The sequence below is a fragment of the Girardinichthys multiradiatus genome, chromosome 10, assembly GCF_021462225.1.
Source record: "Girardinichthys multiradiatus isolate DD_20200921_A chromosome 10, DD_fGirMul_XY1, whole genome shotgun sequence".
Classification (NCBI taxonomy): Eukaryota; Metazoa; Chordata; class Actinopteri; order Cyprinodontiformes; family Goodeidae; genus Girardinichthys; species Girardinichthys multiradiatus.
This window is the reverse complement of record NC_061803.1, coordinates 8,986,891-9,002,844: the sequence shown is the minus strand read 5'-3', so window position 1 is coordinate 9,002,844 and position 15,954 is coordinate 8,986,891. Positions and strand designations below refer to the sequence as shown.

Genomic DNA, 15,954 nt, shown 5'->3' with positions numbered 1-15,954 from the left:
TTTTAAGAACTTGAAGCGTTTTGAGAGCCATTAACTTTGGCAGTGTTGTGTGCTTGGCCCTGTTTTTATAATATTATATTGCCTTTGCCCTGCAGATCGACTGCACTACTGTGCCGTGTTGGTGCTCTGTGTGCATGTGTATGTGTGTGTGTGCCCATCCCTGAGCTGTGCGTGTGTGTGCTTTTTGCTTGCTTTCATGCATGCTCTTTTTTTTAAAAACAAATCATTTACATCTTAAAATTAAGGAGGTTTGCTAATTCTTTGATTTTTATCCATCTCTACTCTTCTGATTCATATTATGAGGACGCTGTGCCGACTTGTTATTAATGTATTTTGCGCTCGTTTTGGTGACGGATTTCTTCTTGAAGGCCTCTCTATCTGTTCTTTTTTTTTTCAGAACACAGAGAATATTTTCCAAACCCTTGCCTTTCACTCCCTCCGATTACAGGTGCTAATGTCATTTTAAGTATCAAATTACTAACTGTTTCTTTGGGCTTTTTCCTTTTAAAATCAATGTATGTGTATGGGACGGGTTTAATCTTAAATTCTTTATTCTGAAATATGTTTTTTTTTTTTTGCTTTGTTTGCTGCTTTCTTTTCCTAAAATGCCGATGTTCTTTAAACTAGGCTGTATCTCCATATGTTTTTATATTTTGGCAAAATCACAGTGCAATGTGCCTGAGGAAGTGATGGTGTTAAAGTTACATTATTATTGTGAAGTAAGGGCTTGGGACGTCAGGGTAAACCTCCTTAATCTATATGCTTTCGGTAGCTGCCTTGCCTTTCCAACAGGCCAGCATGAGGTTTTTCCTTCTCCCTGCTTTTTTTTAAAGATGTATCCACTCAGACATGGCCTGGAATCAAACAGTGTTGTGCTGCTCTACTTCTACTAATCAGACAGCTGTAAACAGGCATGGGCTGGTTATCACCATCAAGGTATATACCAAGTTATTAAAAAGGTATGGTTTTAAAAGTGTGTAAATTATCTCAAATGCAGTTCCTGCTATTTAAAAACCCTTTAAGGCATGCCAAAGAAACTGGCGGGTTGAACGTAGTTTTCTCCAGCTCTTTGGAGCATGGAGTAGGGCTTTAACACAAAATTGAAACGGCAAGATATTTCTCGCCAAGTTGGGGTTTGTCTTGTGAAACGCCATCAGGTTGCTCCGATAAGTCAAGGCTATTTTCATACTCTCATTTTGAAGTGAAAAAGGAAGCAGTTATTGAGAGGTTGTTGTGTTGTTTCCAGGAAGTTGACAAATAAATGCTCCTTGGGCTAGCTGACAACACTCGGTTGCAAAAGAAGTCTGTACTAGTTTTAAACATTTTGTGTGGCAGCATTTTGGCTTCCTGGTAGTAAAAAAGAATGAAAAAAACAAAGAGGACACAAAAAGTTTGTAAGCACTGCAAGATTACCGCTACAGGCTAACTGTTAGCCGCTAACGGTGCTTAAGTTAGCATTTGCTTCGGAGCTTAATGTTGGCACTTTGTTAAGGAATCTAAATTGGACACTTAAATTTAATACATATTTATATGTGAAAACCCCCAAAAAGTACATATTTATGTTTTTTTTCTATTATATTAAAATACCATAAAAGAAAAAGATGTGAAGATGTATCGCCACGCACTTGGTATAGAGTAATGCGTCCACTGCTGGGGAGCTAGCTGAAAAAAAGACATTTACAATATACCTACGCTTACAAAAAGACATATTCAGCTGCTTGGAAAGATTTCCGGTTCAGTTTTAAAAATACAATGGGCAAACTGAGCGGTTTTTCTGTTCAGACTAGCTCCATGTGTAGATAGTTCAGCTAATATCAACTTGTTATGCTTGTATTAATATATTTGTATTAACAGATAATGAGTGGAACGACTAAAAGGTTTAATATTTTACATAATAGGCACTTTGAAAACTGCTATTCAAGGACGTTTTCTTTAATATTTTTCCTTTAGTCTTTGTAGTAATGAATGTGTTGTTATTTTAGCAGTATTAGGAACAAGTTTTCGGTTTTAAATAAAAGCTTATATATCATGCCCTACTGACCCATGCCTGCCTTGTGAATGGAAAGAGCAGTTGATTTTAAACGATTCTGCTTCAGGCTGTTCTTATTGAATACAGTCAAACTGTTTGATACCAGGTCTAAAGATTAGCTTCCCTCTTTAAAATGCAGCCTTTTTTTAATCCTTCCCCTTGCTGGAACCAAGTCTCACTTCTCCCACTGCCTAGTTTCGCCACCTGCAGATTAAAGCTTGTAGCTTCTAACAGCAAATTAATCCAACCTGCATTTGTTTGGTTTTTACCCTCTTAATCTGTTTAAATCTATCTTAAAATCTACTTTAGATTTTATGACTTGAAGTGATTGTTCCTATGACACCATATATTGATAATTTGCATGCTTTTGGATTCTACTAACTTCTGGTACAATGTAACTGTCTTTACATGCATATTTGATAATGGCCTTGCTGGGTTGTGGAGCCACTGCTTAGCTTCACAGATTCACTGTTTTCTGTCTTTTTTTTCTCTTTTCTCCTGATTCTCTTTTTTTATTTACTGGTTTTGGTTCTGTTCCTCCTCCTCCTTCTTCTCCTCCTCCTCCTCTGCTGGCTTCCCCTTCCCTGTTGCGGAATCAGACCTGAGCGCTCCTAAGAAGTGTCGAGCGCGCTTTGGGCTCGACCAACAGAATAACTGGTGTGGCCCGTGCAGGTGTGTATGGTGTGTGCTTGCACTGGCCAGGGCCAAGGTGAAGGCTGGGGACCTGTGAACGCTGGGACTGCCTCCTCTCGCTCTCTTGCTGCTCTTTTTTTCCCTCTGCGCCTTCCTCCCTGTCTGTCCCGTCGGGCTATTGTGACCTACCCAGTTTCCTCCAGCCACGCCCTGCCGGTCTCTCTGTGGGCTCTTGCTTCCTGTTTGGGGAATACGGGTATCAACATTGTACTCCAGAGTGTTTGTTTGAATGAATGATGTGTTTGCATGAATGTATGAATAAATACACAGAGTGGGTTATTGCAGGATGCACAGGAAGCCTCAATGAGAGTGCTAAAAAGTCTAAAACTGGCAGGTCGGGGCTTGGAGGATCTGAAGTCCAATAGTTTGGTCAATATGGAGGTTATCCTAGTGTTGCCAGCCTAAATCTAAGCCCTGGCTATGTTTTTTTTTGTTTGTGTAATGACATGTACATTTTCGTTTTTTCTTTTTTTTTGTCTGTTTGTTTGTGTCTACCTCTTTGGCTAACAGATGCAAATACCCCAAAGAAGTGTCGTGCCTTGTTCGGGCTTGACCAGCTGAGTTTATGGTGCAAACCATGCAGGTATAACTGCTGTAGTACCACTGATAGGAAGACATCCACACTGAGCATTTTCCTCCTTCATTAATTGGCTCGAATGTCTTCCAGAAACACATGCTGACAGATGGAAATCTCTTTTTCCGGCTCCTCTAAAATTTCTGCTCAGCTACTTTTTTTTTTCTTGTTGAACTCAGTTCAAGCCCAGCGGCAGAAAATGGATTTCAGAATCGACCTTATCTAGCTGCAGCATTAAGTTTTCTTTTGTGTAATTTGCAGCAATTCTAAATTATGGTTGAAATTCATTTTCTGCCCGAGCATTTGATAACACCCTCCCTTCTTAACTGTCATGTTTGTTCTAATTGGCAATGTAATGCTTACAAATTTAGCCCTGCTTTTCTCTGAGGGCCTGTTCAGTGACACTCTTTTCTGTGCCCTCTTCCTCCTCCTCCTCCTCCTTCTCCACCTCTTCTTCCTCCAAACTCCTCTTCAATAACCCTTACTTAGTCCCTACCTGTTGTCTTTCTGTTCTGACACAAGCAGTCTTTGAATTGGGGATATTTTCATGGTAGGTATTTGTTTCTGCTAAGTAACAACCCTTCTCTGTGTTTCCCCGCTTGCCCTACAGTCATCACAGTCTTTCCTCTTTCTTGTTTTCAACATTTGAACGGATGGGCTCGAGATCAAAATTGAGTTTGTAAAAAGCGTTTCTCGGTTTTTGCAACAATCTAGGCATTGGTTGGTTACCGGCAGCAAGGTGTGCCAAGGTTTTAAAAACCGATAGTTTCTATATGATTGTTTCTATGGTTTAAAATCCTTTTAATTAGATACTAGAAAAAGTGCAGGAGTGGCCAGAGCTTAGAGTAACCCAGCACTGGCCCTCCACCATCTGTTGCTGCACTCTGCTGGTCAGCTGGCTCACATAATGCTCCTATGCTTTTCCCTTCCTTAAAACAGAAACTCATTCTCCTGTTTGGAAATGTCCTCTACATGCCCCTGCAGTAGGGGGCTCTGATGAGGTTTCATTAAGAGTTATTAGGAGTTTAGGAAATTAGCTTAGCCTGACCGGAAAAGCACCTCCTGATGGCGGCTTGTTCTGGCCTCTGTAACAGTGATGGATAATATATAGAGGGAGCCAGCACCTGAGATTCAGGAAAATCCCTGTTTTCTCTCTGTTTGCTACGATACATGACGTCAAGGTATTCCAAAAAAATTTTTAAACAGTTAAAGTTTAAAAGCCACTACTTTTCTAACAGTTGAAAGTCCTTTTAATGAGAATGCCAGAGAAAATGCCAGTGACTCCATCACCTGGCCAAGAGAACCAAAAAGGCAGTGGAATATAAACGTGGGAAACGCCTTTTTGGCTCCTGCACTGTTTCCCTATCTTCCAAAAAAGGCAGATTTGGTTGTTTGGGAATATTTCTGCTTGTGAAAAACCTTAACAGCCATCACCTGAGTGTCATCCTGTCATTATTATTTAGGTGATGCAGGTTTAAAGACAAAACAAAGAATGTGCATGAATCCATGATAATAATCTGCTAAATATTATTATTGATTAGGCATGGCCCATTTACCTGTACTCAGGTAGACCAAGGTTTTTAAAAATTTTAATTTTCCATCATACTTGGGTTCTAGGTTTTAAAAAGCCTTTAATGAGATGATGCAGAAGGGAATAACCAGAGTGACCAGAGATTTATCCTGCTGTATGGTGCAAAGAACAGCACCATGCTTCCCCTCCGCTACCTGTTGCTGCCCGCTACCGATTAGATACCTGAAGGAGAGGTCCTAATTTTTTGTACTTGCTTGCAAGAAAGGCAAATTTGGCTTTTTGTATATATTTTCAGAGGGAAATAAATAGGCGGTGTAAGAGCTGGAAGATACCCCTATATAAACTTGGGTATCCTTGTGTTACCCTGCATCGAACAAGCTGGCAAAAGGTTTTATTATTCTTCACAGTGAGCACTTAAAATAATACTTCATTTAGCATGTTTGTTTCTATGTTTTTGTACAAGTCTAAGGACCAAAATCACAATAACATGATTATAACTCTAATATTAAAATGTTATTGGGGCAGCAGTAGGAATAATTGTTGCATTTCAGATTTAAATAAAATAAATTATATCGTGTTTTAAATTTACGTTTTGATGTTATCACATCGTGTGATTTGCACGCCAACATATAGCTTAAGACCTGTCCTTTCATGCATCCCGCTCTCCAACCGCAGTCATCTGCCCCCGGGCTCTTTAATAAATTCCCTTCAATTTGACTTGCAGGTTATCAACCATATGACGGTATTCCTTAAAGAGCAGCAGCAATCGCGAGGTCAAGCGACTGAAAAAGTACTAGGATCCAGTCAGAGAGGTTAAAAGTTCTCTCTGGGCTCCTTTTCCTAAAAGATGCATCTGGTGTAATTTCCTGGGAGACAAGAAAATCAATAAAATACACAGGCACATACTATAAATCAATATGTCTTGTTAAAAAATGGATATTAGCTCATTGGTTGCAGTTTGACAGACAGTTACAGAGAGCATCATGTGTATGTAGGAGCAAAACGATACCTTTTTTATTTGCGGTAGATGTTCTGCACCATCCAGAGCTACTGTATCAGTGCGGACTGCTCCTAAAAGCCCATCCTCACTGTTAACTTGCATGCCTGTCTTTCACTCAGCATGTGGTCAAGGTTTTGTGAGTCTCTGTGTGTAATCTTTTTTTCATTCTCAGTGTTTGCTCTCTGCATTCATGTAAAATGTTTTCTCCTCAGAATTACAAGAGGTGATTTAAACTGACAAAAGCCTGAATTTTAAAACACCTCAGCCTGTTTTTACCTTCTGCATTGGTGCCGGTAAGACCTAAACGCCTCGTAGCTTCTGGGAGCTGAGGGAGAAGGGGGGGTCACCGTCAGGGTCAGCATAAAGATGAGGTGGGCTGAGATCCTACCCCACCCGAACCAGATCTCTACACAACAGCCACCACAGATAAATAGAGCAATCCAACCTATCTCGACTCCCCCATACTCCGGTGTTTTAGACATCGCTTTCCACATGGTGGTACTGGCGTGGCCTCCGGACTCAGCATGCTAGAGTGGGGTTGGGGTGGGGGAGTTTCGACCTGAGGCAGAAATGTAAACACGATGCCTTGATCCTTAAACTCATATTTGTGTCTGTAGGCCAGATGTAGGGCACCGTGGATCATGTTGACTTTTTCCGTTTGGTATCCAAATAATTCTGTTGCCTCTACTTTGGGGAGCAGATCCATTAAAAAAGCGTAAGACTTCCCGATCTTGCCCTTGACAGCTAATAGTATAGTTCTAGTTCTCCCTCCCAGTCCCTAGTTAGAAGTGATTAAAGATAATGGTTACTCTATTACACTGTAAAATGTGACACCCCTTCAGCTGTCAGATATTTACCGACACATAATGTATTTTTGTTGTAGCAAAGAAATCAGCTTTCTACTTTTCATTCAAAGCAATCAAACCCGTCCTATATTTGAAGACCAGCTTCCTGCATGTTTCCACTGTTGTTTTGACGACTTATTTTCAACTGAGCCACCGTAATACATTAAAATTACCTCCAGTAAGAACAAACCTGTTCGACAAATTAAAATATTACTTTCAACCTTGTACTTAAGTGTTAGGCTACTGCTATGTAGTTAGGGAACCGGGCGAAATAGGGTTCATATCAAATTCAGGGAGCAAACCTGGTCACCTTTAATCTCCGTTCATCCTCCCTGTTTGTGCTTCCTGCTCTGTATTCTTTCCTAAATGTCTGATTGTGATTGTTTAGTATTTCTACAAACTTTCCTTAGCTTAAAGTTCATGAAGCCACTTAAATACACCAGAGTATTCATCACATTTTACCGAATGAGGTTTGGTTAATTCAACTATACTGAGGTGTATTTAAGTCAGCTTCAGTGCTGGAGGTGCCACAGAGACCCAAAATGCTGAAAATGTCTTTGTCTCACTTTGTCCCTCAGGAGAAAAAAAAAGTGCATTCGCTACATCCAAGGTGAAGGCAGCTGTGCCAGTCCTCCCTCTACGGACGGAAGCTTACTAGACTCCCCCCCATCCTCCCCCTCCTCCGTGGTTCCCTCCCCCTCCCCGAAAGAGTCCAAACCTCAGACTGAACAAATGCAACCTCTCTCACTGACTATGAAACCGGCCCACCAGCTACTTCACCACCCGCACCTCGTGGCTGGGCCCCCACCGCCATCTTTGGTTCAGCTGGAAAACTCGGCTGCCGGCGCCGCTAACAAAACGCCCGGCAGCACCTCCTCCCACAACGGAGCTCTGGAGCACAGTGACGTCTCGTCCTCGCGGCAGCCAGGCTCCTCCGTGGCGTCCGCCATGACCCGGCCGTCAGCTTCGCTGTGTCATTCCCATTCGCTCCTTCCCTCCACAGCCCCTCAGCCTTTGTCGCTAGTGACCAAGTCTATAGAATAATCTACCTTCTTCTTCTCACACACACTTTCTAGGCTTTCTCTTTGCTCTGTTTCACTTTCAGTCAATTTTCTCCTCTGTTTCTTTGCTGCGAGGCTTTAAAATTTTTTGTTTTTTTGTTTTATTAAAGTTCATTGGTCAATATTTGACCCCTCATTATCAAAAAAAATCTAATTATTATAAAGAAATGATACAATGAGCTGTAGTATAGCTTTGTGAATCTGCCAAAATTTTTATGAATTTTGTTTTTTTGTCTGGGTTTTTTTGTAGCGTTAAAACAGTGCTAACGGGAAGAGAAAACTAATCTATTTCACTTTGAAAATGTTTAAAACACGGATATAAAACAGGTAGGCTAGGTTATTCGACGAGCCCTTTTTCCTGAAAGAGTTGGTTCTTCTTCTTTATTTGTATTAAATACGAGCCTGCGAACCAATCATTCAACATCTGTTTGAACTCTCAGAGGGGCAGAGGGGCTAGTGGTGACGCCTCTCTGGGGAACAATTTTAATTGTGATGTTACTTGTTCTTGTTTAAATGTACAGAATATCGGGGAGGGGGGGTGATTACTGTGTTAAATATGCATTCTTCCACTGCGTTGTCTCTCTATTTTTTTTTCTTTGTTGTTTACCCTTTGGGGCGGAGTCTGGCAAGTTTAGGTGGGCTCGACGGGGGGTTGGTGGGGATCGGGTGGGAGGGTCGGGGGTTATAAAATTCAAAAATGTCACAACGCTAGGACCAGTAGTATTTATTGCTTTAGAGATTGCTTGTTGTATCTTGTTCGTGTCTCTTTTTGACCCTGTTTATTTTGTTTCTTGATACATTGTACAAATGAATTTTTCTTAAGGTAAACAACTATATGAATGATCCATTTTTACAAGGAGGATTTAAAATAAGAAAAAAAAAACAAAGCTTTTGTTATAAATGTTTTTTTTCCTTGCTGGAAGCACCCAGAGTCCACTCAGTTCTGTGTAGATCTCATAAACAAGAAGTATGCACAACTTCATTTCCAGAACCGCGTCTATATAAGCCATTTAACACACAAAAGAAGAAAAGAAAACTTGAAACCAAGCAGTGGGTAGCGTGTCTTCAGTGGAAAAAGTGTTTTAAAGCCCTTCTTTTTTATTGCACACAGTCACATCTGTCAGACTGTAGATTCATGTACAGATTTTTTCCGTGCCAAATTTTTGGTGATAATTTGCCCCTTCCCCCACCTCCCCCAGTATTAAAAGGAAAAAAAAAAAATCACACTGTAGGATTTTTCTTTTGTTTTGTTTTGTTTTGTTGTCGTTTGTTTTTATTTTCATTTTGATACCATTCTTTGCTGTGACGTTACATAGATTGCTATGTATGTAGTATAAATGTTGCTATAACAAATGTGTTTGGTAGCAAATTGTCAAATATTAAAATTTAAACTTAATAAAAAGACGGACATCATACTGTATAAACCCACGAGGGCCAAAATTATGTATATTAGGAGGTTCATAAAAAAACTATTAAATACAAAAAAATACACAAACTGCCACTTTTAAGTACACTACTACATATAGGTAGATAGAAAAAATAGGCATGTTGATGTTGCAAGAGGCTGTAAAAAAGCTACAAGAGAATCATCCACTCGGTGCCATTGTAGTTGACATGACGCGACTGTAATCTGTCGATTTCTTCTCTGGTTTATTAAGATGCTAATGATAAATAGTTTGAATGTTTCCTTAACGGCTGTGATGTTCCTGTTCTATTTTATGCTCTTATCTTTTTGTTTGTTTGTTTTATTCCTGTTATTTTAAATGGTTCTAAAACCACGTTTTTTGTAATGAATAAATGTTTATGCTGTACAGTCTCTGTAGCATGCAGTTCTGTATTAATAAAAGCAACTTAGTATGTGCACACCTGCGTTTTCTTATTATTCCATCCATCCTTCCATCCATTGTCCATACCCGCTCTCCCTGCAGGGTCGTGGGGTAGCTGGTGCCTTTTTCCATCAGTCACTGGGTGGGGGTACCCCCATGGACAAGTCACCACGCCAACACAAAAAAACAGCCATGAACGCACTGAGACCTAAGGGCAATTTAGAGAAATGCTTGTGGACTGAAAGGTAACTGGAGTACCTGGAGGGAACCCACGCATGTATCAGGAGAACATGCAAACTCCATGCATAAGGAATTGAGGACCTTCTGGTTGCAAGGCAGCAGTGCCACCACCATGCAGCCTGCTTAATATTCTAGTCCTGAAAGAAGGATAAAAACATTTTTTTGTTATCGATTTTCTAATCCACTGATTAGAGTTTTAAAGTGCTGGTCACTTCACACTTTAACCATTTTGTACTTTAGCAGTTTTTGCCTTTTTTTATACTTTTTATGCCTGATTATGGGGTGTAGGGGTACAAAAAGAAACTGTTCACCAAAGGACAGCACCTCTGATGGCAAATACCGCCGTAAAGTGTTGGCAGTTACCTGTAATGAGTCTTGGACATCACTGAAGGAATTCTGCTTCACTACTCTTTGCAGAATTGTTTTCATTCAGCCACATTGGATGATTTTCATGCATAAATTGTCTGTTTAAAGTAATGCCACAGCATCTCAATGGGATTTAAGTCTATGTTTTGACTAGGCCATTCCAAAACCTTTTTAAGCCATTCAGAAGTTGGGCTTGCTGCTGTGTTTAGGATGATCGTCCTGCAGCAAAACCTGAGTAAGCTTGAGCTTAAGGTCAAACACTGTATTCTTTGTATTGTATTCTTTTTGCCTAGTAGTGGTTTTTGCTTGGAAACTCCTTCATGGATGCCATATTTGCCTAGTCGCTCTCTTTTTGCTGACCTTCACTGAGGCAAGTGAGGTGTGCAGTTCTTGAGATATTCTGTGTTCTTTTGTGACTTCCAGAATGAGTTGTCAATCTGCTCTTAGCTTAGTTTTGATAAGCCAGACAATCCTGGGAACGTTCACCACTGTTCCATCTTTTCTTTATTTGTGGAGAATGGTTCTCATTGTGGTTCCCTGGTGTCTCAAACCCCTTGTAATCTTTTTCAGACTTATAATCTCAATAACCTATTCTTGAATGTCACACAGAAGATTTCTTTTCTTAGTCCTAAGAGGACCTTTCTGTCAGTTTTACTCAAATTGGAAAAGAAGATTTGAAGTAGTGAAACTGTGCAATTATCACTGCCCAAAGTGCTGAACATACAACCTTGTTTTCTTCTGTCACTTTTGTAAATTTCTAGAAAGAGAAGACTGTCAAAACAATGTGTTCACATTCATTTTCTACCGCTTATTCCATAATGGGTCATGGGGGAGCTGTTGTCTATCTCCAGCAGTCTATGGGCGAGAGGCTGGGTACACCCTGGACAGGTCGCCAGTCCATCACAGAGAAACACACAATCAACCATGCTCACACTCATTCATACACCTAAGGGCAATTTAGAGTGACCAATTAACCTAACAGGCATGTCTTTGGACTGTGGGAGGAAGCCGGAGTACCCGGTGAGAACCCACGCATGCACAGGGAGAACATGCTAACTCCATGCAGAAAGACCCCCGGCTGGGAATCGAACCCGGGACTTTCTTGCTGTAAGGCAACAGTGCTACCAACTGCGCCAACGTGCAGCCTTTTGTTCACATTATTCAGTCAAATTATATAAATATTACTCATTTATTTGTTAGATTTTGCACATTTTTGCATGTTGTGTTAATACGCTTTATGCTGTGGTAACAGTTTCTTAAATTGGGTACTTTTACCCAAGGCAGGAAAAGGTGCACAAGCAACAAAAATACCTGCTTACCTAGTCTTGAGAGGATTGTGAAGAAAAGCCCATCTAAGAGGTTGGGCTCGCAAGGTGTGGACTGTAGCTTGAGTCAGAGCTTAAAGAGCCACCTCATACAGACGTATCCAGGACATGGAGTACAACTGTTGCGTTCATTGTGTTAAGCAACTTGTGAAACGAAGACAACATCTGAAGCATTTCACCCAGGCTAAGAGAAAAAAAACAAGTTTTGCTCAGTGGGCCAAAGTTAACTTTTTTAATGAAAGTCAGTCTGGTGTTTCATTTGGAAATCAACATCCCAAAGTCATGACGAAGGGTGGATAGTCACAGAAGCCCCGTTGCTTGAGGTTCAGTGTCTGATGATTCATTAAGCTGTCATCTGCTGGTGCTGTTCCACTGGTTTTATTAGGTCCAAAGTCAGCACAGCCCGCTACCAGGAGATAGAGCACTCCATGCTTCTTTTGACAAGCTTCATAGAGATGCAGATTTCATTTATAGCAGGACTTCGCACCCGCTCAAACTGCTAAAAACACCAATATCTGCTGTAATGACCCTGGTATCTCCGTGCTTGATTGGCCAGCAAGGCTGACCTGAACCCCACTGAGAATCAGTGAAGACGCCAGACCAAACAATGCAGGCCACCATTAAAGCAACCTGTATTTCCTTAACATCTCAGCAGAACCACTTGTAACATGTCACACTGTATTATTGCAGCAATTCATGCAACCAAATATTGAGTGGCTATATGGTAGAGCACATGCACATATATTTCATTTCTGTAGTAAAACTGCCTTATCAATCTTAGATTATATGCATTTTCAGATAAACTGAATTTTTCTTTAGCTGTGAGCTAAAAACTTAAAATATATCACAGTGTGTAATAAGTATACATGAGTTTCCCTTTTTCATTTAATCTACTGAAATAAATCAACTTTTTGATTACACTCTAATTAGAGTCTAACGTATTAAAATGCACATCTATGTGCATACAGTTCAGGACAGAAAGAAGTGCTAATATTGGCTGGATGATCAGTTTTGCTGGTATTAAAACTTTCCAGAAATCCGACATTTTCAGCCTTCCATAAACAGGGTAGACACAGCTGGAAGTTTAACCAGCAAGACTTTAGCTCCGTGGTAAAACTTTGGAGGAGATGCTGTCCTTTCTACAGAAAGAACATGAAGGCAGCATGTGTAATGAAAAAAAGAACAAGAGTAAGAGTGGACTGTTGCAGAACCAAACACCTCAGGGGACAGGGGAGAACCTTTGCTCATAAAGTATGACTTCAACAAAAAGAATGTGCTGGATAAGTGCACACTGTGCCAGGTGACAGTTCAACACTGTAGTACAGTAAGTTTTTTATTATGTGCATTAAAGTAAGAAGGAATAAAAATCCTTTTTCAAATATACGGTCAATAAATTAGAATGTGCGTTCTGATAAGGCTAGTTTGTCAGATTAAAAGTAACTTTTGAAAATAACAACCTTTAATCAGGTATTAAACATATGTTTCATTAAGCCCACAATCCTGTATTAATGTTTTTTTTTATTGGTCTGATGTAATATTCCAATCCTAAATGTGTATTCATAAGCTATTAGAAAATCATCATAATTAACAGAAATAAAGGCTTGGAAACATCAGTCTGTGTGTAATCTATATAATGTTTCAATTGAGCTACTGAAATGAATTAACCCGTTGAATATGACTATATGTCTTAAACATACTCCTATAATAAACAAAAATAAGTTAAGGAATCCACCATAAAAATATTTTTTTATGAATCTGAAACAATTTGGCCTATAATCACGTCAACAAAACTTATTTTAACATTTTAAATCCTTTTCACATCTTCTAAGGTTACAACCACAAACTTCAGACAATCCTAGGAACATTCACTACTGTTCCATGTTTTCTTCTTCTGTGGAGAATGGATCTCATTGTGGTTCCTTGAGGTCCCGAACTCCTTGTAACCCTTTTCAGACTTATAATGTCAATAACCTTTTCTTGAATGTCTTTAGATCAGGATGATGTGTTGCTTTTTAAGATTTTTTAAATTAGAACCACAAACTTAAATGTATTGTATTTTGGCTTTGGCCGTTTCAGCTGAGATCTACAGCTCAGGTGGGATAATTGGTTGACACAACATCTGTTAGTCAATACACTCCACAATCTGACCTTTACTGAGGAGTAGCAAGAAGAAAGTCACTGTTGAAGTTTACAGTTGGCACCAAGCTGCACAGAGGACACAGTAAATGTGATAGAAGCTGCTCTAGTCAGATAAGATCAACATTAAACCTTTTGGCCTACATGCAAAAGACTATTGAAGAACACACTATCCCCACTGTGGAACATGGTGGTGGTAGCAGCATGCTGTAGGGATGTCCTCCCTATTCATGGAAGTTGATGGGAAGAGATTGCAAAAGTCTTGAGACTGGGGTGGATGTTCACCTTTCAGCAGAATAACCACCATAAACACACAGTCAGAGTTACAGTGGAGTGGTTTAACGTGAAGTATTTTTACTTTAATCCAATAGAGAATCTGAGGAAAGACTTTAAAATGATGGTTACAGATGCTCTTGGTGCATTCTGACTGAGTTGACCTTTCTGAAAAGAATGGGCATCTACAGGGGTTGGACAATGAAACACCTGTCATTTTAGTGTGAGAGGTTTCAAGGTTAAATTGGACCAGCCTGGTAGCCAGTCTTCATTGATTGCACATTGCACCAGTAAGAGCAGAGTGTGAAGGTTCAATTAGCAGGGTAAGAGCACAGTTTTGCTCAAAATATTGAAATGCACACAACATTATGGGTGACATACCAGAGTTCAAAAGAGGACAAATTGTTGGTGCACGTCTTGCTGGTGCATCTGTGACCAAGACAGCAAGTCTTTGTGATGTATCAAGAGCCACGGTATCCAGGGTAATGTCAGCATACCACCAAGAAGGACGAACCACATCCAACAGGATTAACTGTGGACGCAAGAGGAAGCTGTCTGAAAGGGATGTTCGGGTGCTAACCCGGATTGTATCCAAAAAACATAAAACCACGGCGGCCCAAATCACGGCAGAATTAAATGTGCACCTCAACTCTCCTGTTTCCACCAGAACTGTCCGTCGGGAGCTCCACAGGGTCAATATACACGGCCGGGCTGCTATAGCCAAACCCTTGGTCACTCATGCCAATGCCAAACGTTGGTTTCAATGGTGCAAGGAGAGCAAATCTTGGGCTGTGGACAATGTGAAACATGTATTGTTCTCTGATGAGTCCACCTTTACTGTTTTCCCCACATCTGGGAGAGTTACGGTGTGGAGAAGCCCCAAAGAAGCGTACCACCCAGACTGTTGCATGCCCAGAGTGAAGCATGGGGGTGGATCAGTGATGGTTTGGGCTGCCATATCATGACATTCCCTTGGCCCAATACTTGTGCTGGATGGGCGCGTCACTGCCAAGGACTAAAGAACAATTCTTGAGGACCATGTTCATCCAATGGTTCAAACATTGTATCCTGAAGGCGGTGCCATGTATCAGAATGACAATGCACCAATACACACAGCAAGACTGTTGAAAGATTGGTTTGATGAACATGAAAGTGAAGTTGAACATCTTCCATGGCCTGCACAGTCACCAGATCTAAATATTATTGAGCCACTTTGGGGTGTTTTGGAGGAGCGAGTCAGGAAACGTTTTCCTCCACCAGTATCACATAGTGACCTGGCCCCTATCCTGCAAGAAGAATGGCTTAAAATCCCTCTGACCACTGTGCAGGACTATATGTCATTCCCAAGACGAATTGACGCTGTATTGGTCGCAAAAGGAGGCTCTACACCATACTAATAAATTATTGTGGTCTAAAACCAGGTGTTTCAGTTTCATTGTCCAACCCCTGTACTTCACGATTTTGGACTTTTTTAAGTTGGTCTATCACATTAAATCCCATTAAAATACTTTAAAGTTTGTGGTTGCAACATGGCAAAATGGTAAAAGTGCTATATGAAACTGTAAGTAATATAATTTAGGTCAAGAACAACATGCACATTGTTTTTGACCATAGCCATTATCAAGAGAATACATAGTAAAAATGAGACCAAACCAAATCTTCTTTCTCAGGTTTGAATGTGTACAGCATATGCAAGTGCTGCATATATCATTAAAGAACAAGTCAACCATCAACATGGTTGTGGTGTGCCTTGCACACCACAACTCCCCGAATGTTTTCTGTAATATTACAGCTGGAGAAAGAGAGGCTTTGTATACCTGAGAAGAGAAACATATTATCAGGCAGCATAGGATACATTTTCACTGTTACGCTGATGATACTCAGCTTTGCTTATCCATAAATCCTGATGAACCCAACCAGTTAGATAGACTACAAGCATGTCTTGAAGATATAAAAACTTGGATGACTTTAAATTGTCTGCTTCTAAATTCAGACAAGACAGAAGTTGTTGTCGTTTTTGGAGTCTTTAAAAAAGAAACTGCTTAGTCAATCATT

At 40.3% G+C, this 15,954-nt stretch overlaps 1 protein-coding gene and 1 long non-coding RNA gene across 32 annotated transcripts in view; one reads left to right on the top strand and one right to left on the bottom strand.

The window, feature by feature from the left end:
• Nucleotides 1-9,596, top strand: part of tcf7l2 (transcription factor 7 like 2) — a 104,135-nt gene extending 94,539 nt beyond the window's left edge. For 10 of the 31 annotated variants that reach the window (XM_047376397.1, XM_047376389.1, XM_047376384.1 and 7 more), the window contains 3 exons: nt 398-448; nt 2,629-2,701; nt 7,251-9,596. In XM_047376397.1, the coding sequence (XP_047232353.1) occupies nt 398-448; nt 2,629-2,701; nt 7,251-7,716 (590 nt within the window). In that variant the 3' untranslated portion in view covers nt 7,717-9,596. Of the gene's footprint in view, nt 1-397; nt 449-2,628; nt 2,702-3,232; nt 3,306-3,785; nt 3,848-7,250 lie in introns of those variants that run through there. The other 21 variants (XM_047376391.1, XM_047376387.1, XM_047376394.1 and 18 more) reach the window with 12 other exon arrangements.
• Nucleotides 9,228-11,650, bottom strand: LOC124874829. Its single transcript, XR_007039901.1, has 2 exons — nt 11,485-11,650; nt 9,228-9,936 (listed from the first exon to the last, which is right to left on the bottom strand). It is a non-coding gene; the product is annotated as an uncharacterized LOC124874829 (long non-coding RNA).
• Nucleotides 11,651-15,954: the final 4,304 nt, after the last annotated feature.